At 53.9% G+C, this 27,438-nt stretch overlaps 1 protein-coding gene across 1 annotated transcript; it reads left to right on the plus strand.

The window, feature by feature from the left end:
* Window positions 1-1,130: 1,130 nt before the first annotated feature.
* VSX2 (visual system homeobox 2) lies at window positions 1,131-20,160 on the plus strand. The gene is made up of 5 exons (XM_021100021.2): window positions 1,131-1,500; window positions 2,824-2,908; window positions 6,701-6,824; window positions 18,807-18,987; window positions 19,778-20,160. The coding sequence occupies exons 1-5, from the start codon at window positions 1,131-1,133 to the stop codon at window positions 20,101-20,103; spliced, it is 1,086 nt and encodes a 361-aa protein (XP_020955680.1). The 3' UTR covers window positions 20,104-20,160.
* The last annotated feature ends 7,278 nt before the right edge of the window (window positions 20,161-27,438 follow it).

The raw sequence follows: 27,438 nt of genomic DNA on the forward strand, positions 1-27,438 counted from the left end.
CAGTTTCCTGCTGCCTCTCACCACTTTTCTACTGGCCCAGTTGGCCGGAATTCTGTAGCTTCCAACACAGGAGTTAGTCAAGGGATCCCCATCAACTGGGGACAGAAGCTCACCTTTTAATTGCCTCTCACGCCCTCCCGCCTCCTTCCCCTCCACATCCTCTTCCTTCGTTTGCTCAGGGAAGGCTGAGGTACAGCAGCCCCTCCGACTTGTCTACCTCATTTCCTGGGAACCCCTAGCTCCTAGCTCAGAGGTGACAAGAGCTCAGTACATATTAGTTGAGCGACTAGGAGAGTAAATGAAATCTTTCCATGGCAGTTGGGTACCCTTCATGCTTAGATGTTCCGATGTCCGTGGTTATTCTCCAAAAGAAGTCACCACCACTCTCTTTCCCACTAGGGCCCCCTACTCCTACCCCTTTGCCATTCACTCATTCATTGGTCAAAATTTATTGAATAGCTCTTCCACACAAGGCATTGTATCCTGCGCAGGGGACACAAGCCTTGAACTTCCCTACCCCTGCACCTCCCTCTTCAAACCTTGGCCCTTTTTCTCTCCCCAGCAGGAAGAAGGCATTCGCCCCTCCCTTATTCTGCCTTTTATGCAGGAGTCCCATATTTGGGCTTCTCGGACCCTGCCAAACCTGTATAGGAATTGAGGGGGGAGGGAGGGGGACTCCCAGTCTCTACAACCTGCCCTCAGCCCATCCTCCCACCCTACCCCAGGGACAAGTCCCAGCCGACTCTGCCCAGAATCCCTAGCCACCCAGCCTCCTGGAAGGGCCCTGAACCTTGTTATCTCATCTCAGTCCCTGGGGCCTCTGCCCACGGGCACCCTGTGCAGAGCCCACCGGTGCCCGGCCCCCAGCATCCTGGCCCCTCAGTGCTGCCTGCGGCGGGAGCTGCCAGCTTTTTGGAATTCCTAATCGCTCCTGGCCCCGGTGATTGGCTGCTCAGCTCTGACCCCACTTGGGCTGCCGCCTGGTTGGATAAAAGGGGAATCTCCTTGGGGCTCCAGAGCATTAGACACCGGAGGGGGCACCTGGGACCAAGTTCGTGAAGAGGGGAGCCCGGCGGGGGGGTGGGGGGAGCAAAAGACCCGCGGCCTCGGCCCCTCCAAAGAGCCGAGAGATGACGGGGAAAGCAGGGGAAGCGCTGAGCAAGCCCAAAGCCGAGACAGTAGCCAAGAGTACCTCGGGGAGCGCCCCAGCCAGGTGCACCGGGTTTGGCATCCAGGAGATCCTGGGCTTGAACAAGGAGCCCCCCAGCTCTCATCCGCGGGCTGCCCTCGACGGTCTGGCCCCCGGGCACTTGCTGGCTGCACGATCCGTGCTCAGTCCCGCAGGAGTGGGCGGCATGGGGCTGCTGGGGCCCGGGGGGCTCCCCGGCTTCTACGCACAGCCCACCTTCCTGGAAGTGCTGTCCGACCCGCAGAGCGTCCACTTGCAGCCTCTGGGCAGAGCGTCGGGACCTCTGGACACCAGCCAGACGGCCAGCTCAGGTAGGTGAGGGAGAGGCTGCGTGGCTGCCTGACTCGAGTAAGAGCTGGGAACCCCACGCCATCACCTCTCGTTTGCATCACGAGGCCTCCTCTGAGCGCAAAAGTTCGTGCCAGGCCGAGTGGTCGCGGCCCGACCCTGAGGCCCGTGCGCCCCGGGCGGGCGCTAGAGGATGCTCGCGGCGCCGGCCAGGTTTTGGCCCCCGCGTTTCCGGCGGCCAAACTGTTCTCCCGTCCCCGCGTCGGGCCCGGGAATGCTGCGGCGCCCGCTTGGGGCCCCACTGGAAACAGGGTGTCAGAACCCGTAGGGAAGGCCGCTCCACTCCGGCCCCGGCTTCCCCCTCCACTGCTCCACTTGGCCCCATCCTCTCGGAGGACCCGCACTCCTGGACCCCGATTCCGTTCCGGGCCTTGGCGGCTGGGGAAGCAAGCGAGTGTCAGCTTCGGCGAGTGTCAGCTTTGGACACCAGCCTTGGTACCCAAAGTTATCTTTTCCTTCCTCCTTTTCTCCATTCCAAAACCCTCGCATTGGTTAGCTGGTTTTAATTTTTTACCCCACGAGCTTAGACAACCCGGCCACCGCGGCGGCCCAAGTGTTCGCAATCCGAGACCCCACCTAAGCACCACAATATCTCGGATCCTGGCGCCTCGCGGGCTCGGGGCCCCTGGATGACCCCGCCGCGCCCTCCCCGGGCGGCTTTCCCGGCGGTGCGTCTCCGCCCGCTCTGCCCTCCAGCTCTGGTTCGCCCTCCAAGATGCCCTCGATTTTCGTTATCTTTTTATCTTTTTTTTTTTTTTTTTGGAAGGGCAACGAAAAGTGGCGCGTCGCAGTCTCTCCAGTCCCGAGTGGGGGCGCATGGTGGGAGCCCTGGAAAGGAGGCTGTGCCCGGGAGCCCCCAGCCCTTCCCGGAGTCCAGCTTTCCGCGCCCCCGCTCCGCTCCTGGGGGCCACCTTCTGGGCCCCAGGGGCCAGGGCTGTAAGCGCAGGGCAGGGGGTCGAGCTGGGAGCATCGCCTGGGGGCTCCTACGACCCGCGGAGGCTGTCTGGCTCCCCTGCCGTCCCAGCCCCAGGCGTGTCGGGGCTTTTGCTTCTCTTACAACGAAATCAGCCTCAGATCCTCGGAATTCCGGCGCCGGCATGGGCAGAAACATCCAGGGCTTGGGGATGGGGTCCACCCCGCCTAGGGCTTCCCAGGGAGACAGCAGGCCTGGTTGCTCCCGGAGGCCGCCGGGGGTGGGGCCCTCGCCGACCTCAGGACTCTGACGCGCCCGGGTGCTGCCGAGCGCGCCCCCCATTCTGCCGCATGTGCCTCCGCCCGCTTTTCAGATTCTGAAGATGTTTCCTCCAGCGACAGAAAAATGTCCAAATCGGCTCTAAACCAGACTAAGAAACGGAAGAAGCGGAGACACAGGTAAGGCCCCTGCAGCGCTTTCTGCCACCTTCCTGCTCGCCCATTCCCTGCCGTCCCCTCTTCTGGAGCCGAGTCGGTCGGATCCTAATTTCGCCGACTGCAGATCTGAGGTTCGTGGCTGTGCCAGGACAGGGAGACTGGGTGTTGTATGGGGACATCCGCCCCAGGCCCCGGCGTCCGGCTGTGCCGGATGAGGATCCCGAGCGGCCGCCGGGGAAGCGGCGCCGTTTTAGGCTTTTGCCTGCTTCTCAGAGAGAAAGGAAAGGCCTCAACTAGGGGTAAACCCGAGCCAGAGAGGGGCTGGCGGCCCGCACCCGCGATCGCGGCAGTTGGCATATTCCTAGAGCCGCGCACACCTCGCAGCGGGCTGATGGGCTCTCTCCTCCAGCCCGAGCCGGTTCCTCTGCCGCGGCCCCTCTTCCTCTCCTGCCGTCCCTGTCAGGGCCGCCAACCCCCTATCTTTCTGCTCCCACCGTTCTCAAAATCTTGAGCGTGATATCTGCATGGATGGCATATTTTCGTTTGGCTTCTGCTGTAAGCCTCAGTTTCCTTGCCTATAAAATGGGGAGGAAGAAGTGTATAGACGGGATTGACCCCACAGACCTGGCTGGAATGGATTGGGCTGCCTTGGGATACAGTCTAAAGAGAGAGGTTTGGGTTTGGTTTTCCCTTTAAATAGGTCTCTGAATAGACAAAAACAAAGTTCAAATTCACTTGCACAAAGTTAAAATTCAAAAAGTGCCCAAAGGCATATCCTGAAAAGTGATTTTCCCACCCCAGACCGAATTCTCTTCTGCAGCCAGCACTGCTGCTCCCAATGCCTTGTGTAAATGTATGAGGCGGTTTTCAAGAAATAAAGGAGTGAGAACCCCAAATTGACCTGACTTTCTGAGGCTGCTGCTTGCAGGTGCTGTCCCTGCGCCCACCCTGCGCTCACCTGAGCTCCATTTCCCCGGATCCCTCTCTGCCCCAGTGCAGGTAGAGCCTGCTGGCGCTCTGGACATTTCCCTCTGGGGTGCTCTCCCGCCTCCCACCCCACCTCATCCTCTTCTCCCCAGTTTGTTCTCAGCCCCTTGGCACCCTTTCTCTGGGAGCTTTAATGCGTTGCTCTCTTCCTTAACTCCCAGAAACTCCACTAATGACCCCAACATTTTTAAAACAGTTCCTGATCTCTCAGACCCCATCAGGGAGGGTGAACTTTGACTTGGTTCCCTTCAGGCAGCTCTTTTTTGTTGCATTTGTTTTGCTTTGTTTTAAACGGAGACGTTGTTTTTCGTCCTGATCCTGGCTCATTTTTGACATTCATCCGTCCAACCAATCTTCATTAAAACACCTCCTACGCACCCATCCCCTGCTGGACCCAGGATGGGGGTAACACTGTCAGCCTCTGGAGCCAGGACAGGGACCAGGGACAGGGACCAGGAGCACAGGTTGGAATCTGACTGACCATCTTCTGTGCTGCTGCCTGAATTGCGGTGGGGGAGGAATTCCCATAGCAAGGAGAGCCCTGGACAAAGCGGCCCGCAGGAGCAGCGCTTCTGCATGGGTACATCTGCTTGTGTGGCCCTTGGAGCAGGCTGAGCCCCAGTCCAAAGTCCATGCTTTAAGGTTCCTGACCTTCTATCCTCACTGGATGCCCTCTCTGCCAGCGAAAACTTCGGGTGCTTTGAAAGCTTCCCAAGGACAGCAACCAGCCACCTGCCCTCAGTTTCGGGCTATTTCTGGGGCATGAAGGGAACAGATTATTGGAGTGAGGAATGGCTGGTACAGTTTTTAATTGGCAAAAATAAAATGTGTTTTTCTGAGCTTCTCTCACTTGAGGATTTCAGGAAAGAGAGCCTGGAATCTGGTGATGAAAGATGAACATCTCTTTATCTCCCAGAAACACTCAGGGCTTAGCAGGGGTTAGAGAGAGGGGCGTGGAGATGGAGCAGCTGCCTTTGGAGTCTCTCGGATTTTGTTCTTCTCTTTACCTGCAAGAGAAGACTGGCTTCGGTAGACTGGTTATAGTGGGAAACCCGGCGGGATCCATTGGGAAACTGAAGGGTCTAAGGTTCTGTGTAAACCCAGGAGCAGGGTTTGGGTCACGCTGGGGGAGCACAGGCAGGCTCCCTTCGGCATAAATTCATGGATTAGCTCTGAGGCAGGAATGAGGGGAAATGGGGGGATTTGAGGCATTGTTGCACCTTTCTTTCTTTTTTTGTTTGGTTTTGTTTTCTGGAATGAGAGCCCTCCCCAGCAGAGGCTGGCACTGGACCGGTCCTGAATGACCTGCCATCAGCTCTCCTCTTTGGCTCTGGCCAGGCCACAAGAGCTGTGCGCCTCGGTTTTCCTAGTTTTGCAAAAGACTTGCATATTTGGATTGTTTGTTTTGACTGTCTATTCAGGGGCCCTTCAGTAAGTGGCAGGAGAGAAATAGAAAGCAGCAGATCTTCAAAATTCTGAAGAATTAACTTTCTGTATACATAAGCATTCTGTTCCCCCCAGGAGAACAGGAGAAACGATTTAGAATCAGACCCGTCATTTTCTATAAAGAACAGAATCTTTCTTCCTCACACATCCCTGGCATCATCTCCCAAGATGTTAAAGCTGACACCAGCACAAGGGTGTCTGGGTTTACATTTGTACTTTTTCCCTTGTGTTGGGTGAGGGCGAGGGCAGCGGTGAGGGATTCTACCCGCCCCCCCAGGCTGGTCCCAGGATCCAAATCCCAGGGGCTCAAGCAAGGACCGTACCCTTTTGCAAGTTGAGTTTGTGAAATCTGGACCGGACGGCTCCCCAGCTTGTTGATGAGGGTTTGGGATAAAGGTTGCCTAGAACCTGGTGAAATTTAGGTCTGCAAAGGGAAGAATTTGTGTCTCTAAGTGGGTGTGGAGGGTGTTTGTTCAAGAAGAGGAGGCTCTGAAACCCCCTAATATTGGAGGCAGGTAATTGTGTGTGTTGGAGCATATGCATTTGCTAGGGTGAGAGGATGTAATTCTTACATTTTCCTAAAGTAGTTTAGGACTCCAAGATAGGTCAATGTGAACCATTTTGGGAGGGACGGGAGTGGGGTGGGGGAGCCCCCCGGGTGGGGGAGCTCCCCCCCACGATGATGGTGGTGAAGCTGGGGATGTTGACTCTCTCTGGATGACCTGAATGGAACTCCCGCTGAATGGGGCTCCTGCTGGGTGAGTGGCTGAGCCTGTGTGTGGGATGGTGGGGGGGGTGGGGGTGGCCCTTGCCTCCTAAGCACAGGAAAGGACCGAACACCCCCCCTCCCCTTCACCCCACCCCCACAAGACTCTGAGGGCAGCTCTAAGGAGCCCAGTAGGTCTAGGCAGGTGAGGAGGGCTAGGTGCTGGGGTGGGGTGGGGTGAGGGGGCTGGGAGATCCAGTTAGTTCTCTGCGGTCCGAACACTGGGGTTGCTGCTTCATTTGACTTTCTGGTGCATCTTTGAACTTTAAGTACAATTGAAAGGATCAGCTCTACTGTCAGTGAGAGGAGCCCAGGAAGCGGGTCCTGATGGGCTGAGGCATTTCTTTACTAAGGGGGCCCTTCACTCTGTCCTGAGAGAAGGGAGAGGGGCTTTCTGCAGTTGGCCCAATTTTTTGTCTTAACATCCTTTCCTGTAAGGTGCTTCCAGGAAGATTCCCAGTATGAAATGTCACTGAGGGCTGAAATAATGTCCCCCACCATCACGAGGGTAGTGGGGGCCCTCAGATTTGAATGAAAAAGAGGCCATTCCATGCTCTCTCGGACAGGATCTTTCCATTTTCAGGGTCTTGACTGTCTGGCTTTGCTCCCATCAGGACAATCTTTACCTCCTACCAGCTAGAGGAGCTGGAGAAGGCGTTCAATGAGGCCCACTACCCAGACGTCTATGCCCGGGAAATGCTGGCCATGAAAACAGAGCTGCCCGAAGACAGGATACAGGTAACCTCCCTGAGCCCCTTTCTCTCCCACCGTCCTCATCCTTGGGGACACTGACTGGCCCAGGCTCCCAGATATGCCCCCAGCGCCCCACTCCCGCCACGGGTGTGCACTTGCCTCTGGTCTAAGGTGACAGGTCCTGTGCGGTGGGCACTGTGGAGGGACAAGACTATTGCAGACTGTAGGCTTCCTGATGAGTATGTGAGATGGATCAGGAGGAGAGAATCCGTGTTCGGGGAGGGTCCTGGGTTCTGAGCAGGGTCTCTGTCGTGGCAGATGTCTCTGAGGTAGGAAGCGTCTGCTTTGAGGCCTGAGGTGGCCCCAGGCCTCTCTGGGTGCCTAGGGGTGGCGGGGAGTCTGTTTCCCTTCCCTGCACTCCCCTCTCCACAAGGAAGAGGTTGCCCCCTCCCTTCCTACCTACTCACCATCACCTCCAGCCACAGCCGCCCTGTGCGGGGCTCTGCTCCTAGAGGTCTCGGGGATCTGGCCCAGGATGCGTTCATTCAGCCCCTCCTCCTCGCTGGAGCGATTCATGGTGTAACCAGCCCTGATATGGACCGGGCTGTTCTCGGCCGGGCTGGGCTCAGAGCCTCCTTTCATCCAGCCGAATCCTCCCGAGTCCAGGATGCCCCCGGCTGGGCAGGAGTGGGCTGCTTAGTCATTTCCTGGGAGAAGGTGAAGCCTGATAATATTCTAGACAGGGCCTCCATGAGGAGGAAGCAGTGATGGGGTGGAAGAAGGTTCCCAGATTTGGGGTTGACCTTGACTCAGAGCTGCTCCCATCTGGACACCTGAGGGATCCCGGGTGGTCGACTGCCAGGGCTGGGAAACAGCGGGGAGGGTCTGACTTCCTGAAACCCCTTCTCCCGCTCTCCTCCTCCCTGTGTCTCCAGGCGTGATGTGTCTTGGTGGGCAGGGGATGGGTCCAGAGAAGGATCCAAATACGGTGTGTGAGTTCTTGGCACTCTCTCCCTGGAGAACCAGAGAATGGGAGTGAGGCGTGAGCTGCTTTTCCAGAAGAACCTTCGTTCCCCGTGGAGGTCTATCGGGAATTTTTCAGCACATGGTTTTAGACAGTGACACTAACAATAAGCTCAATTATTCATAAGCAGATTATCTGTTTGGTGCATTATCCCGGGTGGCCTGGATCCATCATCACCATCCGATTGGGTTTCAGTGGGGAAAGGCTAGGTGATGATTTCTGAATCTTCGGGTGTGTGTGTGTGTGTGTGTGTGTGTGTGTGTGTGTAAGCCAAGGCACAATCCAGTTGATGTGTGTAGGTAACGCCTGCCTGGCTTTCATTAGCATAGAGCTGGCCGTCAAATGGCTAGAGTGGGGTGGGGCTGGCAGATGTCCCTGTTGGTTGGCCCCCACAAGTGCGCTATTGACCAGTAGGAAGGAACAGCTTGTCTCTTGCAGGGGGTTGTCCTAAAATCCGTTTGGCGGTGGCGATGGCAGTGGCGGTGGCGGTGGTGGTGGTGGTGGTGGTGGTGGTGGTGGGTGTGTCTGAAAGATTGGGGAACGCTCTCCTTCAGCTGTAACTGCATTGCTGCAAATGCCCAGCAGGCAGGCTGTGGACTTTTTAAAATTGCCCTAGGGTGTCTGCAGGGTGACTGCCCGAGACTGTGAGGATTGGCTGTGGAATTTGTGGCTCTGGGAGAACAGAGGCAAAGATCCCTCCTGCTCTTCCAGCACCGCCTGGTTCTTTGGCCAAATGCTGCCCCCTGAAGGTGTGCATGAGTCATCGAATGGCCCCGCCCCCAGATGTTTTCCCAAGTGGCCTGGGGAAGGTCATAACATCTCTCCAGGACAGTCAGAGCGATAACCCACAGAGCAGTTTCCAGCCGAGGAAACTGAGGCACAGTAACTTACCCAAGGCCACACAGCCAGTAAGTGGGGGACACGGGGACCCATCTAAGTTCCCTTTAGGCTACACCTAGGCCCACATGTTCCCCACCTGCTTCTTGGGTGTGAAGCTTTTGCTTTGACTTGAAGCTGGGGGAACAGAGACAATTTGAGGTCAGGTGGGAGCCTTATATCAAATCTTCTTTATAAAAACCACTGATATTGGAGTTCCCTTGTGGCCCATCGGATTAAGAATCTGGCATTGTCACCACAGCAGCTCTGGTTGCTGCTGTGGCGTGGGTTCAATCCCTGGCCTGGGAACTGTCCCATGCCATGGGCGCAGCCACAAAAAACAAAACAAAACAAACAAAAATAACTGCTATTTATTATCAGGTACTCTAAAAAAATACCCCAAAACTCACTCACAAAAAATTATTCTTGGAGTTCCCATTGTGGCTCAGTGGTTAACGAATCCGACTAGGAACCATGAAGTTGTGGGTTCGATCCCTGGCCTTGCTCAATGGGTTGAGGATCCGGCGTTGCCGTGAGCTGTGGTGTAGGTTGCAGACGCAGCTCAGATCCTGCGTTGCTATGGCTCTGGCGTAGGCCAGTGGCTACAGCTCCGATTCGACCCCTAGCCTGGGAACCTCCATATGCCACAGGAGCGGCCCAAGAAATGGCAAAAAGCCAAAAAAAAAAAAAAAAAAAAATCATTCTTTTCTTTTTTGGCCACCCTGCAGCATGTGGAGTTCCTGGGCTGGGAATCAGATCCGAGCCACCGTTTTGACCTACGGTAGGTGTGGCAATGCCAGGTCCTTCAACACACTGTGTGGGGCCAGGGATCGGACCTGCATCCTGATGCTGCAGAGATGCCACTGATCCCATTGTGCCACAGTGGGAACTCCAAAATTTTATGTTTTGAATGGACAAATACATGTACGCGAGTTCAAAGGGTAAAATATGAGTCTCCCTCCTCACTACCTACCAGCAGCCCTTCCAGGGGTAACCAGTTTCCTTTGGTTCCTTCCAGAGATGGTTTATGTATATTTGGTTCCAAAGAATCCTCAGAACACTTGAAGGACTAGGTATTATTACTATTCCCATTTTACAGATGGAGAATCTGAGGTCCCGAGTTCAGGCTCGAGTCCCTTTAGACTCCAGGATACATGCTTCACTACACTGCCACCCTTCCTCCCCTGATGTAGGTGGGACCAATGCACCCAAGAATGGACAGATGGCACTCCAGAGCCAGCCCCCTGCCCTCCCCCAGCCTTCAGGCAGAGGCCTTTGTGTGTGTGGGTTGGGAGTGGGAGGGTGGGGAGAAGGGGGCAAGTTATTAGAGGCTCCAAATCTGAAGTTAGCCATTCTCAGGTGGACTGGGAAGGTTATTGGACTGGGATCCTAGTTCTGGCTCTGACACCCAGCTGTGTGGCAGAGGCCAAGTCACTTCCCAATTGGCATCTGTAAAAGGAAAAAGTGGGGGGGGTCCCTCCCAGAGATCGGGCCCCTCAGGGTCACCTCTCTCAGCAGGTCCCTGGGCTGCCACCAGTGGAATGGAGGAGTGGGACAGCTCCAGGGGGAGGGCTGGAACACACGCTTTTGCTGGGCCAACCCAAGTGAGCCCCTCGTGGTATCCAAAACCTACTGTCGAGTGTCTAAAGAGAACCCAGTGTGGATGAGAAAAGCCAGACACACCTACTTCTAGTCTGTTTCATTGCCAGCAAGCCCGACCAAGCCTCAGATCGCTCATTTGGGAACAAATAATAATAAAAGTTCTCCAAAATAGCTTAATAAATGTATTGTTAGGATTGGCATTGTTAGTATGTGGCCTTGTCCCAGGTATTAAGGGCTTTCCATGCCTTTTTTCTTATGTCCTTACAATGACTAGATGAGTCAGCTGCTGTTCTTATCCCCATTCTCCGGATGAGGAAACTGAGGGGCTGAGAGGAGACATAAGTAGTGGACTGGGATTCAAACCCAGTACTCAACTACTGTCAGGGAGAGCGCAAGAGGGAACCTGGAGCGAAACTGCAGTGCCCATCACCAGAAACTAGAATAATTAATGCAAATGGTGGTGGTGGCCAATTTCCTCTGCCTTTGTGCTTAGAGGGCAAGCATTTCCTTAATCCTCACTTCCCTGGGTTAGGGCGAAGGATCTGGTGCATCGTTGGGGGTAGAAGAGATTTCCAGTCTTCCTATCAGACGTGAAGTCCTTTTGTGTCTCAGAAATGCCGGGATATGGCATTCTGAAAGCTCCTGCTAGACGTCAGCCCTGGGGAAGAGAAAATGGGTTTCCAGACTTTGTTTCCTCTGTGGGGGTCATTCATTCCCAGAGTATGATCATCTATTCACTCGTGTGTTTACTATATTTTTTTTCTTTTTTTTTTTTTTTTTTTTTTTTTTTGTCTTTTGTTGTTGTTGTTGTTGCTATTTCTTGGGCCGCTCCCGCGGCATATGGAGGTTCCCAGGCTAGGGGTTGAATCGGAGCTGTAGCCACCGGCCTACGCCAGAGCCACAGCAACGCGGGATCCGAGCCGCGTCTGCAACCTACACCACAGCTCACGGCAACGCCGGATCGTTAACCCACTGAGCAAGGGCAGGGATCGAACCCGCAACCTCATGGTTCCTAGTCGGATTCGTTAACCACTGCGCCACGGCGGGAACTCCTATTTTTTTTCTAACAAAAGTTGTGCTTATTTAAAATGCCTATGGAGAAGTTCCCGTTGTGGTGCAGTGGAAACGAATCCAACTAGCAACCATGAGGTTTGGGGTTCGATCCCTGGCCTTGCTCAGTGGGTTAAGGATCCGGCGTTACCGTGAGCTGTGGTGTAGGTCACAGAGGTGGCTTGGATCTTGTGTTGCTGTGGCTGTGGTGTAGGCTGGCAGCTGTAGCTCCCCGATTCTACCCCTAGCCTGGGAACCTCCATATGCCGCAAGTGCGGCTCTAAAATAAGGAAGGAAAAAAAAAAAAAAGCCTATGGAATTTTCTGGTGGCACAGTGGGTTAAGGGTCTGGTGTCACTACTGTGGCTCTGGTCACTGATGTGGTGCAGGTTCGATCCCTGGTCTGGGAATTTTTATATGTTGTGGGCGCAGCCAAAAAAAAAAAAAAAAAAAAAAATACCCGTGCCCGCCTCCCCTCTCAACATTGCTGATTTAATTGGTTTGGTGTGGAGCTTTGGCATCTGCTTGTTTTTAAAGCTCTCCAGGTGATTGTGTGCAGCCAGTGCTAAAATGCTGGGTCAGAGGAGTCTGTGTTTTAACTGGGTTAATATGAGCAGAAGAAAGTGGAGTATTGGGTGACTGGTGGGATGACTTGTCCAGGGGCCCAGGAAAAGATGCTGCCTCTGGGCTGCCGGGAAACATGGGCAGACCTGCCCCCTGGTGGACGTCAGAGGCTGCAGCGAGGCCAGGCTTTCTGAGCCTGAAGCTGGAAAGCATGCACTGAAATATGTTGTCAGAAGTGCTGAGTGGATGTGGAGTGTGAGGTCGTTAAATCACACCAGCAAGGAGCCCAGATCAATCAGCTTCCAGTCAGAGGAGAGGAGAGAAGCTAGGTGAAAGGGATGGAAATAGCCACATGGCTGACAAAGCGTGATGGCCTCGGGCAAGACTGGAGGGCGGGCCCGGGGTGGCCCAGGGACCAGAAAGTGCAGAGCATCTTATCATGTAAAATGTCTCCTTTAGTTCCCGTCTTGGTGCAGCAGAAACCGAAACGACTCCGACTAGGAACCATGAGGTTGCAGGTTTGATCCCTGGCCTCGCTCAAGGACCACAGGGCGTCTCCTGGGAGACCTTTGAAGGAAGGAGGTTGGGCAGGTAGTCCTACAGGGGTAAAAGATGGGATCTTGTGACAACAAGAGAAGCCCTGGGTGCAGCCACAGCTGCCTGCCGTGCTGGTTACCCACAAAGGGACAGAGAGAGCTGATGTGTTGCCTGACTGGCTGGATGGGTGCCCTGTACCAGAAGAGCACCAATTTGGAGGCAGGCATGAGCTCTCAGGACTCTCTCTGCCAGGTGTGGAGGCACCTGCCTGAGCAGCTATCGGCGGCAGCCAGAAGCATCCTACCTGGGCTCTCTGAGCCCTGCTGTGGCGCCGCCTGTGCGGGGAAAGTGCACCAGGAGCTGGAAGCTCTTCCCAACTCTCCTTTCCTGGGCCTCCCAAGTTGGTGACCCTTGGTGTCCCTTATGGGCCTCTTCTCAGGCACCTGGAGGCCTGAAGTGGAAGACAGGGTTCTGGTCCTCACAGGGGCCCAGAAGCAGGCCCTGAAGAGCTCTGGACCTGACTTCCTTGGCACGGGAGCCATGCCTTCTAGAAAGTGCATCGTCAGGAAAGTGAGAGGGGGATTGAAGGAATGTTGGACTTGCACGAACCAAGAGACCAAGTACAAAAAGGGGCCTAAATGCTGTGCAATCATCACAGAGGCGAGGGATGGAAGGACCTGGCTTTATGTGAAAAGTGTCGCTGCGCATTTGCTGGGAAGCAAATCCTTTTCTTGTTGCGCGTTTGTCCACAGATTTCATCCAGCACCAGACCAATGTTTTTTAGTGCTTACAACATGGCAGGCATTTCCCATGGACGGTTTTATTGAATTTTTACAATCATCCTGCAAAGGAATTGGTCTCACAGGGCAGATGAAGAATCAGAAGCTCAGAAAGGTTAAGAAATGCACCCAAAGCCACAAAGGCAGTTGGAGGCAGAGCAGGGATCTCCAACCAAAGGCTTCTAGCTTCTGATCATAGCCAACTGCAAGGGTGGTCTCCTGCCTTTGAGTCTCAAGGGCCTGGAATACAGTAGAAATGCAGGCCCTGGGATTCACAGATGCAAACTATTGCCTTTGGAATGGATAAGCAATGAGATCCTGCTGTATAGCGCTGGGAATTAATATCTAGTCACTTGTGATGGAGCATGATGGAGGATAATGTGAGAAAAAGAATGTATCTATGTGTGTGTGACTGGGCCACTTTATTGTACAGGAGAAAATCAACAGAACACTGTAAATCAACTATAATGGAAAAAATAAAAATAATTTTAAAAAGAAAGAAAGAGGAGTTCCCGTCGTGGCTCAGTGGTTAACGAATCCGACTAGGAGTCATGAGGATGCAGGTTCGATCCCTGGCCTTGCTCAGTGGGTTAAGGATCCAGCGTTGCCCTGAGCTGTGCTGTAGGTTGCAGACGCAGCTCGGATCCCTCGCTGCCGTGGCTCTGGCGGAGGCCGGTGGCTACAGCTCCAATTAGACCCCTAGCCTGGGAACCTCCATATGCCACAGGAGCTGCCCAAGAAATGGCAAAAAGACAAAAAAAAAAAAAACACAAAAAAAAACCCCGAAACCAAAAACAAACAAACAAGCCCCCAAAACAACTGAATCAAAAAAATTAATAAAAAAAATAAAAAAGAAAGAAAGAATTCCAATAGCAGGGGCATCTCTTTGGCCCCTAGAGGAGAAACCAGAGGCTATCTGCATTAAAATCTTACAGCCAGGAGTTCCCGTTGTGGATCAGTAGGGTGAGAACCCAACTAGTATCCCGGAGAACACAGGTTTGATCCCTGGCCTCGTTCATCGGATTACGGATCCAGTACTGCTGCGAGCTACTGCAGTGTAGGTTGTAGGTGTGTGGCTTGGGTCTGGTGTTGCTGTGGCTGTCTTGTAGGCTGGCAGCTGCAGCTCCGATTCGACCCCTAGCCTGGGAACTTCCATATGCTGCAGGTGCAGCCCTAAACAAGCAAACAAACAAAAAGTTACAACCTGAAAGTTAGTTCTGTGGGCTCACTCCACCTCCTGGAGTTGTTATTTCTACAGGGCAAGTGGAGGAAGGCAGAGGGGCCAGCAATGCCGTTGATCAGCCTGCCCCTTGCACAGATTCCTAATGACTTTCTGTGCCACCCCTGAAATAACGAGTAGCACTTACTGAGCGCCTTCTGTGTGCCCAACCTTGATTTTAGGCATGTTCACTCATTTCATTAACCATTGAAAAAACCTGGAAAAGTAGATCGTCTTATTTTATGTTTGAAGAGACGGAGACAGAGAAAGGGCACATAACTTGCCCAAGATCACACAGCAATTTTTGTCACAGCTGCGAATTCCAGTTCAGGACTGTCTGCCTCCAATGCTTCTTGAGGATGTTTAAATTCTGCACACATCCTGGTTGCTTCCAGGAAGGGAAGAGAAAAGCAATTAGGAAGAGTGATTAGGGTTAATTCTAATTCCTTATCCACTTCCCTCCAAGGCCCTACTGCCACAGCTTCCTTGCCAACTGCCTTAAAAAGAGACGGTTTTGGCTGTCCAGGTTTCCTCCATAAATTGGAGCAGCATCTGGTCTTCAAAGAGAGCCAGGCATTCCGAGAGCCCATAACCGAGGGTCTGGATGACTCCTGGTTTGAGCGACCAGCTGGCACCACCTCCCCTGGGAGAGTCTGTGGGCAAGTCTGAGCCGCAGACCAGTTAGTTGCTTGTCCACATTAGGACCAAGGACAATGGTTCTGTTTACGGGCCCAGAGATGATCTGAATCCTAAGTCTGCATCCCCTTCTTCAGAGTCCCAGTAAAGATGCTGTTTCCATCAAAGAGCCCTGGCCCCATCTCAAGTTCACGGCATCTGGGGCCATGCACCTTTCCCAGCATCCACACTTGGGGAGCGGGGAGTGAGCATCTCTGTCTGCCTTTGTTTACTCCACAGTCCCTTCTCCAGAACATCTAAACCACAGCGCCGTAAACAGATACGTCTTTCATCAGTTTGTCATCAAAGCTCATTCTTGGCAAAAACCAGATCTGACCTTATGCTCTTTCTTCATCCCTTATGAAAATGTGTACGTTTTGCTGCAGAAATCAAACCTGATGGGTTTGCCTATGGGCTGCTGCTGCTGCTGGTGCAGGATGTTATATAACATGGAGTATATGCATCACATATTTTTTCTAAAATCCAAAACACTCTGGAGTCTGGCCCAGATGGGTTTGTTAAGGGCTTGTGGCCTTGTGGTTTTAGAACTCACTGAATTCAAGCAGGAAGGTCCTCTCCTGGGATGACTTTTGGATTCATAAAGACAGCCTTCCCAATCCTCTGGGGTCAAGAACTGGAATACCACCTTGGAATTCCATGGCCAAGGGGTTCCTTCTTTGCTGTCTTCTCTGTGAAGCAGATGAAACCAGAAGGCACTTACACTTTTCTGTGGCTTAGTTCTTTCATTTATTGACTTATTTTTGTTTTTTTATGGCTGCACCAGGGCATATGGAAGTTCTCAGGCTAGAGGTCAAATCAGAGCTGCAGGCCAGATCCAAGCCACCTCTGCGACATTGCTGCTCATTGCAACCAGATCCTTAACCCACCGAGCAAGGTCAGGGATCCTAGTCAGTTTCGTTAACCACTGAGCCACCACGGGTATTCTCTGGCCTAGTTCTCTCAGTTCTTTTAGGTTTTTCCTCTGTGGGAGAAGGCAGCTTGAGACGAGTACTTGTAGAGGACGACCAAGTGCTAATGGAAAGGAAGATGGGACAGGGCAGAGGTCTTAGACAAACCGCAGAGGGCCTGCAGGACGGCAAGGCCGCTGGGGAGAGAGCTAAACAGCGCAGAGCCGGGTCAGGCCGATGGCCGAGTCAGCCCAAACTGGCGTTGCGCACCGCTCTCTGCTCTTTAGTGCAGCCGTCAGGTAGCCTTTAAATTATGTAAACCTTTCTTTGGCCAGCCTCCCCCCCCACCCCTCCGCGTGGTCTGGGTCCAGACCAGGAGGAGGCCTTGCATATTGACTCCATCGCTCTCCTGGAGGGTTGGGTGCGGGGGCCGCGGCTCACCGCAGGCCGCGCCACCCAGGTGAAATGAACTAGTGTGGGGATGGAGAGGCTCGGATGTCTGAGGCTGCATCTCTCCCATTTTTAGAGGTTCCTGGTCATGTACAAGTGAAGACATGCCCAAACACGTTACACACATTTGGGTCAACTTCACGGTGTGCGTGGACCGTGCCCTCGGTCCGCAGCTCCGCAGACGCTTCAGAGCCTACGGGGCTCTTTGGAGGCCTGGAGGGTGCGAGGCGGTGCGGCCCGGGGCGCCCCCTGCTGGACGCGGCCGACCGCGCTCCGCCGCAGACTCTGGGTGCGCTCACTCCGCCACCTGGCGGCAGCGGAGGAAACCACAGGGGCGCTCGGACTCCGAGCCCCCGCCCAGGCCTCCCTGCGGCCGAGGCAGCAAAGGGTTAAGCTGTCAGCGGCGAGATGTTAAACAGGTGTCAAAGGCGCCCCATATATCTGCAGATTGAAATCAAATTCTTTGCCGTATAAAAAGATAAATTACCCAGGCGCTGCCGCGCGTCCCACTCATCACGCCAGCGCCAGACGGCAAGCAATTTTTTTTTTTAATGTGCTAACGACCTAATCAAGCAATCAAGTCGGAGAAGATTGCAGAGTGACCGGGCAGCCATCTGCCGGCGAGCCCCGCATTCATTTCCCGCGCCCCCGCATGGAGCGGGGGCCGGGGAGGGAGCTGCCGGGGGGAAGAGGGGAAAAAATCCTAAACAAATTAACACCCAATTTTCCTCGTCTAATTAGTTAAATGAGAAGTGTTTGGGGTCCCCCGAGGAGGGGGAGCGGCTCGCGGCGCGGCTTGCGCTGCCTCCCCAGCATTAATTAGTGCGGGTCAATGCCGCGGCTCCCGAGAGAGCAGCCGCTTTAATTTCCCGTGATATTTCAGTGCCTGAGGCCCATCGATTCAAACAGAAATTAACTTATTTTTCAATCAGCCCAGGGCTGCCCCTGGGGGTGACTCTTCTTTTGCCGCCTCCTGAATAGAGCCGGAGCAATTTTTCATCAAAAGCTGAAACCTCTGCCGCCGGGGACGGGGGAGGGGGCCGGGAGGGAAGGGCGGGGACCTGGCCCAGGGAATGGAAATCGCCCAGAAAACTAATAGATTTTTCCGAAACCGCCTCTGCCCTCCTCTCGCCCCACCCCCCACCCCGGGGCGCTTGAGCATCTCCGCCGCGGGGTTGGGGGGCGGGAGGTCAGTGCCTGGAGGGGCTGTGAGGGGACAAGATGGGGCCGGTGGGCTTGGGCTTCTTCCAGTCTCCCGCGCGCCTCTTACCTGCTTGAGGGACAGTGCAGCTGTCCCTGCTCTGGCTCTTGTCAGCTGCGGAAAAACCTTAGGAAAGCTGCTTTCGGGGACCAAGAAATGTCCCCTCCTCCAAGATGTCGGAGACTCTGGAATCTCCTCCAAAACCGGGCTGGAGGGCTACAGATGTGCCCAGGGCACCCCATGCTTATTCAGACCCTGCACCGGCCAGCTTTGGGGCCAGAGCAGCACCCCCTAGAGCGTCCCCACCGCACTCCCTGGGTCCCCACCTCCACTTGCTTTGCACAACAAGAGACTTTCCTTTTTCCTCTCTGACTGAAGGATGGCTGCCCAGCACCCCCAGATATTGTTCAGAGTTAGGTCCCAAATTGTGGGGAGTGGGTGAATGGAGGGCACCACCCGCTGGGCAGGGCTTGGCCAGGATAGGGCAGAGAAGGGAAACTGACTCAGGCCTCCCAGGAGCTTCCACTGCCCTGCTTTGGGGGTAGTTCCCAGGCTTCCTGGTACCTGCCTGAAATGCCTTTTGCTGCCTGAGTCCATGCTCACCTGCCTGCTGGGGCACTGCTCTGGCCTCTGGAGTTCTGGTAGATACCCTGAACCAAAGATTCTGCTAGTCCAGCCCCTGGAAAGGACTTTGTCCCTCTGCACGTCAGAAAAGGGATTCTGTTTGTGCACTGGAGGTGTTCCCACGTGCAAGAGAGCTGTGAGGGTCTGGCTTCTCAGCTGCAAACTTAAGGACCACACAGGGAGCTGCCTGCTGCAAGACCCTGTCCAGGAGGCATCCCTACCCCATCACCCTAAACTGCTTTGATTGAGAAAAAAAAAAAAAGATCTTTTTTGCCCATCGTATTCTTACAGGTGTTGTGTCTCACTCTGGACACTCCGAACCCGGAGGAATCTCGGGGTACCACGGGGTGGGTGAGTTTAATTTAAGTAAGAACACCCTGTTGGAGAAACAGAAGTTACAAGGGGATGGGTTCACTGGCCATCAAAGAGGTGGGGCCCTTAACTCAGGCAGACATGGGGAGAGGGGCCTGGCCGCTGGCTCCCAGAGCACGCCCCTGACCTGTTAGTCTGCGCTTACAGGTCTGGTTCCAGAATCGCAGAGCCAAGTGGAGGAAGCGAGAGAAGTGCTGGGGCCGGAGCAGCGTTATGGCGGAGTACGGGCTCTATGGGGCCATGGTGCGCCACTCCATCCCCCTGCCTGAGTCCATCCTCAAGTCCGCCAAGGATGGCATCATGGACTCCTGTGCCCCGTGGCTGCTGGGTAAGAGCCCGCACCCTCCCGGGGCCCGGCCCCTGTGGCGAGGGGAGCGGGCTCCCTGGAGGAGGGGACAGAGCCCTGATGCAGGCACATCTGGCCACAACAGCCTAGCCAGAGAGAGGCCCACCAAAGCCAGCCTCCCAGGCTCCCCCAGGGAGCCTCCCAGGGCTTGGTGTCTGTCCCTTGCACCCACCTCCTGGGGTGCCTAGGACTCTCATTCTGGATGGATATGGGTCCTTTTGTCCTGTGAGAAGGGGGTGGCTGTTGCCCAGGGTCTGTGCTCCCCTTCCTTTGGGGGGAACTGGGGTTGTGACACAGCTCCTCTTGGCGGTTGAGGGGACCCCTAAGTCCCTTTGGCCACCACTCTGGCTTTGCCCAAAGGACTTCTTCCCCCTAAATCTCTCCACCTGCCATCCTCCCCACCTACCCTCTGGACCTGCGTCTGATAGCACCAGTTTATCTTGGGGTTCTAAGATCTAGAATCCCCCAGAGAGGGTTGGGGGGAGCAAGTGCTGTACCCGGGAAGGGACAAACAGGATCCCGGGGGCCAGGTGCCCAGGGACTTGGCATGGAGAAGCCGTCTGCAGCCTGGTGCCCAGCTGCTGATCCACAGCCTCGTGTCCCTCCCGCCCCCACACCCCGGCCCCGCCCCTGGGACTCGCGTGACTGCGGTGTATGAAGTAAGGCTTTCTGCTCGTCCTTAATTCTGGCCTCTCTCTATCTTTGCCGTTTTCAGTTCAAGATGGCTTTCCCAGGCGCTTTTCTAAACCCGAATACCAACAATTCTTTTTAGGGATGCACAAAAAGTCGCTGGAGGCGGCAGCCGAGTCGGGGAGGAAGCCCGAGGCGGAGCGCCAGGCCCTGCCCAAGCTCGACAAGGTGGAGCAGGAGGAGCGGGGCCCCGACGGCCCGGCCACCATGTCCCAGGAGGAACTGAGGGAGAACAGCATCGCGGCGCTCCGAGCCAGAGCGCAGGAGCACAGCACCAAAGTGCTGGGGACTGTGTCCGGGCCCGACAGCCTGGCCCGCAGCGCCGAGGAGCCCGACGAGGAGGAGGCCACGGACGAAGACAGGCCGGCGGAGAAGCTGAGTCCACCGCAGCTCGAGGACATGGCTTAGGTCAAGGGTGCGCGGACACCGGAGCCCCGGCACGCTGCTCTCCTCCGGGCCGGTGGTGTCGGGAGGTGCTCTCCAAGGCGGGGGCCCAGGCCTGGCTCCCGCCCCCCTCCCCCACCCCCCCAGCCCTCTGTGACCCTCTGCCCCCCTCCCCCACCCCCTCCGGCCCTCCGTGCCACTGCTGCCCCCGTGACTTCAGGCCCAGTTCCCTTCTGGCCGAGGCTTTGGGCCATGATGAGACCTCCCTGGTCCTGACCTGGTCAGCATCCTCCTCCTCCTCGCCCTCACAGCCCGCCTCAGAAGGCTTTTTGCCGTCCCACTGCACCCCCTCAAGCTGCTTGCACTCAATCTTTTGGTGACTCATGGTCCAGACCCACCCCTTACAGTCCGTTCTCTTGCTTGAACGCGCCCTCCTTCCCAGCTCTACACCCTCTGTGGATTCTGCTCCGTTCAGACCCAGAGCCCGCTGCTGCAAACACATGGCGCTGACAGGGATGGAGGACTTGCACTCCAGCGCCAGTGTCCTGAGCGCCCCCAGGAAAACTCTGCTCCCCCACCTGCTCTTTCCGAAATGCGCGCATGTCCCCTAGGCCCAGGCACAACCTCTGCCAACCCCTGTCCCTGGAGCCCGGATTCCAGATTCAACTTGGAAAGTCTCAGCCTGGGCCCCTCGGCCACTGTTCATGTCACAGTCTCCATGGTCACCCTCAGGAACCCGCCCTCTCCACCCCCAGCCCATCCCACTCTGAGACCTGGGTGGCAGCAGACAGTACCTGCAGGGCCTCTCTGCCCTGCAGCCAGGGGGCACCTCTCACAGATGCTGTGGCTCATTGCGCCTTTGGGAGGCGCTTGTGGGTGTGTGTTCTGGAGCATCTTGACCTCTGATGCGCTGCCTGTGACCCTGACTTGCCCTGTAAAACACCCTTCCCCTAGAGCTTCTTGCAAACTATTGGTTCACCTACACCCAGCCTTGGAGCAGCCCAATCCAGTGTGAAATGACACATCAGAAACCACAGATCTTGACTCAGCTTGCTCTGGGCCATTCCTGCAGTGGGCCTGGGGCTATAAACAGACATCAAGGGTTGGTCACAAGACGGGTGTGAGGAAAGGCTTGAAGGAGAGCAAAGGAGGAGCCAGTGTCAGACCCAAACTAAGCTACAGGCACCCAGACCTTCACCCCAGGTGTAAGCCACTCGAGCCAGGGACGGTGTTGGAATAGGACACTGGGGGCTTCTTCCTGCCTGCTTACGGGAGGACCTGTCCATACCTGTCCATACACCTCTCCATGTCTTCCCCTTCCACCCCCATCCCCATGGCACTTTTCTCTACCATCGCACCCGCCTTTGCAGGTAATACTTGCAGGAGAAAGACCTGAGACAGTGGGTTGGGATTTTGATTCCATATCAAAAGTTGATTTCTTCTTCATCCTGTTCATGACCCCCCCACACCCCGCCCCAGTTCTTGTCTTTGTCTCCCATTGGTTTGAAGTGTTAGACTGTAGCCCCCGGTGTGTAAATACTGTACATAGAGTGAGAAGAAAGAAACTTGATATTGAGGTGTTTGAAATATGGAACTGTAATAACTTCTAGGTATCTGAAACCTGTGATTTCTGTGCCATTTTCTGTAAAGATACAAGTAAGAATAAAATTGATGTAAAAACAGCAGGGAAGGGATCTAGGGTCCTCTGTGGGTGAGCATGGCGTGTGTTTGTGTGTGTGGGTAGCATAAAAAGTAAATCCATGAAGTCATGTTTGGATCAAAATTACTAGATTCCTCTTTTAAAATTAGGAGTCCCCTGGTGGCTCAACAGGTTAAGGACCCAGCATTGTCACAGATTCAATACCTGGCCCCAGGAATTTCCATATGCTGCAGTTGCAGCAAAAAAAAAAAAAAAAAGGCATTCCTGTCATGGCTCAGTGGTTAATGAACCTGATTAATGAATCTGACTAGCATCCATGAGGATGCAGGTTTGATCCCTGGGCTTGCTCAGGGTTAAGGATCCAGAGTTGCCCTGAGCTGTGGTGTAGGTTGCAAACACGGCTTGGATCCTGAGTTGCTGTGACTGTGGCGTAGGCTGGCGGCTACAGCTCCGATTGGACCCCTAGCCTGGGTACCTCCATATGCCTTGGGTGCAGCCCTAAAAAGACAGACAGACAGACACACACACACACACACACACACACACACACACACACACACACACACACACACACAGAAACACACAAAGAATTACTCTAACTGTAGAGGCACAGTGGGCTGCCTTTCTCCCCGGAGCCGACATCACCTCTCCATGATATCTGTCCCTGTGATCTGGGACCTTCCTCCACGGCAAGCCTAACTGAAACATCCCAGTTATGATGTGAGCTCCTACGTCATCCATGATGCTCTCCTGCCCCCCACATAAACGTTACATTTGCCTTTCCCTCTAGTCCTTATATTTTTTATTATTTTATTTTTAATTTTAATTTTTGCCTTTTTGCCTTTTCTAGGGCCGCTCCCTCGGCACATGGAGGTTCCCAGGCTAGGGGTCCAATCGGAGCTGTAGCCACCGGCCTACGCCAGAGCCACAGCAACGCGGGATCGGAGCCGCGTCTGCGACCCACACCACAGCTCAAGGCAACTCAGGATCCTTAATCCACTGAGCAAGGCCAGGGATCGAGCCCGCAACCTCGTGGTTCCTAGTTGGATTCGTTGACCACTAAGCCACGACAGGAACTCCTGGTCCTTATTTATAAATAACCCTAGTGCCTTCACATCTCAGCTAAAGGCTGCAGCCCACATGCCTCCAGAGTCCTGACTCCCTTTTGTGTACACGTGTGCCCTTGAATATCTCACCTACACCTCAAACAATGACAGCAGATGAAAAAGGCAGAGACATCTGGAAGTAAAAGTCAGATTACCCTGTGCTGGATCTCTGGGAACGAGGAGGGTAAACAAGAGAAAGGGTGCGAGCGAGCCTGCCCGAGGCTGCCGGCAGACAGCTGCGCCCCGCTGACTGGATGATGTGCTGGCTGGAATTACAGGATGAGAGGGTGGAGGGAGCGGACTAGATAGGTTATAGTTGAGCTTTTGGCTCAAGAAATCTCATTAGATTGTCTCAAATTGGCTCAGATGTAGAACTCCCTCTCAGAAGAGGTTTTCCTAGCAGCCTGTCATCAAACGAGAATGACAAGGGGCTGGCAGTCCCCATGCCCTGGATTGGGCCCAGATAGAACCCTCCCGGACCTGGAGCCAGAGGGGGGCACATGTGGCAAAGCTCTGACTTCCATGTGGTCAAAGGGAGGGGCCCACTCAGGGCTCCCCCTAGGCCTCCCTGAGCCAGACTCACTGTCACCCCCGTGGTCTAGGAATGCCTTGCCCTCGCTCTGCCCGTCCCCCACACTCCAGGAAATGCCTCTCTTCCTTCACCTCTCTTCCGCTCCCCTCCAGGCAGAGTCAAGAACCGCTGTTCTCGCACAGCACTTGGGACAGTCTTCCATTGTGGCGTTCTATGCTTTGTGTTGTAATTTTTTGTTTACAAATTATTTTCCCCATGAAACTATTTCTCCAGGGTGGGGATTGTGTCTTATTCATCCTTTATCCCCAGGACCCATCAAATGGTCATTCAACTCACTGTTGAAATAGAATACATGAATGAATGAATGTTCTTCCTCTAACTCATTCATTTATTTAATAATTTTAAAACATTGATTGAGCTGGGAGTCCCCATTGTGGTTCAGTGGTAATGAGCCCGACTAGGATCCATGAGGAGGCAGTTTTGATTCCTGGTCTCGCTCGGTGGGTTAAGAAGGATCTGGTGTTGCTGTGAGTTGTGGCATTGGTCGAAGATGTGGCTTGGATCCAGCATTGCTGTGGCTGTGGTGTAGGCCGGCAGCTGCAGCTTTGATTGGACCCTTAGCCTGGGAACATCCATATGCTGAAGGTGCGGCCCTAAGAAGCAAAAACAAACAGCAATCGGTTGAGTATCTGCTGTGTACCAGATAGTGGGGCAAAGCAGGGGGGATACAGTGGTGGGCATGGTAGTCTTATCTGGAGGGAAGTAAGATATGAAATTGCAAGTGTCCCAAGGCCTCAAGAAGCTCTAGATGAGGGACCATGAAGGCATATCTGTGGACTTGGTCAAAGTGTTTAGCCTCTGGCCCTCTCCTGTGTTTTTTCTTTTCTTTTTATGGTTGCACCTGTGGCATGTGGAAGTTCCCAGGCTACGGGTCCAATCAGAGCTGTAGCTGCCAGCCTATGCCACAGCCCTGGCAACACCAAATCCAAGCCATATCTTCGACCTACATTGCAGTTTGAGGCAATGCCGGATCCTTGACCCATTGAGTGAGACCGTGGATCCAATCTGCATCCTCATGGATACTCGGTCATGTTCTTAACCCGCTGAGCCATAACGGGAGCTGTGTTCTAAACTGAAACAATAACGTTGGCTTCTCCAGTCTCACACTGTTGCGAGGAAGAAGCAAGGACAATGGCAAAAGTTTCACATGAGTACGAGACAAGGGTGGCTGCACCGAGGCAGCCACCTTGAGCTGGGGGGGTGGGGGCGTCCTTGGCAGCTGTCCCACCCTCAGTTAGATCTCGGGGACAAGTGGGACATTCAGAGGCTTGGGAGCTGCCTGAAGTCCTCCTGGATGATCACCCCAGAGGACTTACCCTGGGAAGAGGCGTGCAGATCTCTGCAGAGGGACATGCGAATAGGCTTCCAGGTAATCAGGGAGGAGAGAGGCTGTGAGAAAACAGGACAGGAAAGGAATGGCTTCAACAGCCAGAGCCCTAAGGACTAAGAACTGAGGGGAGGACTCAATTAGGGGTTCGGGATTAACATACACACGCTGCTACATATAAAATAGGTCATCAACAAGGACCTACTGTATACTCTGCTCAGTATTCTGAAATACTCTATATGGGAAAAGAATCTGAAAACGAATGGATATGTGTATGTGTATAACTGACTCACCTTGCTGTATACCTGAAACTGATACGCCATTGTAAATGGACGATACTCCACTATAAAATAAAAATTATATTAAAAAATAAAATAAATAACAAATTTAAAAAGGAACTAAGAGAAACCCTGCTGGGTGCTGACTGCACCTATCAGAGGATCCTGTGGCGCCCGGAAGGGAAGTTTTATTCCAGGCTCTGCAGGCCCACCAGGCTGCTGAGTGAAGGCTGCATGAACCAAGAAGAGCCCGAGGGTGACAAAGGGCAGGAGAGACTGATTTATGAGGCTTCCTGGAGATGGAGCAGGCCTGGCAGGGAGAGATGGGGAGCTGGCTGGCTGGAAAGTGGTGAGTGGGGCGGGGGTGCTCCAGAGGCCCAGCCCTGTGGCCTGCAAGAAAGGGGCCAGAGATCTGGGGGATCTCTGGGACCTGGTCCATCCAGCCTCCTGCCTTCTGCACCCCCAGCTCCCTGGAAGCCTCAGGGTCTGTCCTGGGGCCCCATTGGAGCTGCAGTACTGGCTCCCCTCAGTACTGTGCTGTGTGCTGTGTGATACCCCAGTTCATCAGCTGTGGCAAGGATACCAACCACACTAGCATATGATGTTCATCACAGGGGACACTGAGCGAGGGCTTTACGAGAACTCTCTGTACTGTCCTCACTGTTTTTCTGTAAATCTAACATTGTTGTGTAAATCATTTATGAAAAAAAATAGCAGAGGCAAACTATTATATATAGGATGGATAAAAAACAAGGTCCTATCATATAGCACAGGGAAATATAGCCCATCTCCTGGGATAGGCCATGATGGAAGATAATAGAAGAAAAAAGAATTCTTTTTTCTTATATTATATGACTGGGTTCACTTTGCTGTACAGCAGAAATTGGTACAAGATTGTAAATATATGACTGGGTCACTTTGCTGTACAGCAGAAATTGGGACAACATTGTAAATTGACTATACTTTAATAAAAAATAAAAAAAAAATGAAAACGAGGAGTTCCCACTGTGATGTGGTGGGTTAAGGATCCAGCTGCAGCGGCTTGGGTCACTGAGCCAGTACAGTTTGATCCCTGGCCTGGTGCAGTGGGTTAAAGGGTCCCATGTTGCCACAGCTGTGGTGTAGGTTGCAGTTGTGGCTTATAACATCCATATGCTGCGGATGCAGCCAAAAAGGAAAGGAAAAAAAATATATATATATATATATACATATATATTATATATATACATATATCTATAACTGAGTTACTTTGCTGTACAGCAGAAATTAACACAACATTGTAAATCAACGATACTTTTTAAAAAGGAGTTCCCTGGTGGCTCAGTGAGTTAAGGATCTGGGACTGTCACTGCTGTGGCTCAGGTCACTGCTGTGGTGTTGGTTCCATCCCTGGCCTGGGAACTTCTGCATGGCCAAAAAAGAAACAACAACAACAGCAACAACAGAACCCAATTCATTTTCTGGAGGGAAAACAGCAGGTGACTCCTTTGGGTTAGAACAAGTGCCAGGCCTGCTCCTTGTCCTGGCTCTTACCCCAAGGCTCTGCCAACTGAGCCGAAGGCTCCTCTGTGGAGCTGAGACAGGGTCAAGAGCACTGGCCCCAACTACTTCTGTGTCCTGGTATTTCCTGGCTGCCTCTTCCTCCTTTGGGCCTCCTTGTCCCCTCCTCCTGTCTGGCTGCTCCCGACTCAGACGCAATGAAGTCTTTGTTTAGTCACAGCCTAGTGGGCCCAGGATGGTCTGCTCCAGTCATTTCCCACTCAGACCAGTCCCTCCCAGGACCAGCTCTTCTCGATGGATGGCCTCCCTCCGTCCCTGACTCCCCTGCTCTGATCGGGGGGCCCCCTCTGGTCTATCACCACAGCTCTGTCCGTCACAGGAAGGGCTTGGGGAGGATGAGCTGGCTTTCCACAGACCTGGAGAGTGGCGCAAGCTGTCCCTTGTGCCCACTGGGCTGACAGTCACCTCCCAGCCTCACCTGGTGCTCGGGAGGCCAGATTAAAGGGGGTGGAGCGTGATGACTGTGTGAATTCAGAGGTGAGAGGGAAGAAGAATAAAAATTCAATTTCCTCCACGCAGTGCTGGTGAGGCCAGACCCGAGCAGTTTGCACCTGCCAGGAAACAGAGACAAATGATGAAAAGCCGAACCCAAGCTCAGCCAACAGAACTTTGCAGGAGAGATGATAATACAAGAATTAGACAGATGGATGTATTTATGAACGAGAAAATATTAAGACACGTGCTGAGCTGAATGGCAATATATACGGGAGAGTGTTCAGGGGACAAGCACGTCCTCTAACAAGAGGCCTCTTTCTTCCCTCCACGGGTTTGTCTTTCACCAGACCCTCTGCTCAGGAGTCAGCCCACCTGCGGTTTCCACGCAGGAGGAGCAAAAG

This window comes from Sus scrofa, chromosome 7 (genome assembly GCF_054392235.1).
Source record: "Sus scrofa isolate SSC_HxYL_T2T_F1_AM1 chromosome 7, Sscrofa_HxYL_maternal_Yorkshire_Landrace_v2.0, whole genome shotgun sequence".
In the NCBI taxonomy this organism is placed as follows: domain Eukaryota; kingdom Metazoa; phylum Chordata; class Mammalia; order Artiodactyla; family Suidae; genus Sus; species Sus scrofa.

Coding starts and splice junctions, on each gene's coding strand:
- VSX2 (XM_021100021.2), top strand. CDS start 1,131: ATGACGGGGAAAGCAGGGGAAGCGCTGAGCAAGCCCAAAGCCGAGACA. Junction 6,825..18,806: donor TGCCCGAAGACAGGATACAG/GTAACCTCCCTG, acceptor CTGCGCTTACAG/GTCTGGTTCCAGAATCGCAG. Junction 18,988..19,777: donor CTGTGCCCCGTGGCTGCTGG/GTAAGAGCCCGC, acceptor AATTCTTTTTAG/GGATGCACAAAAAGTCGCTG.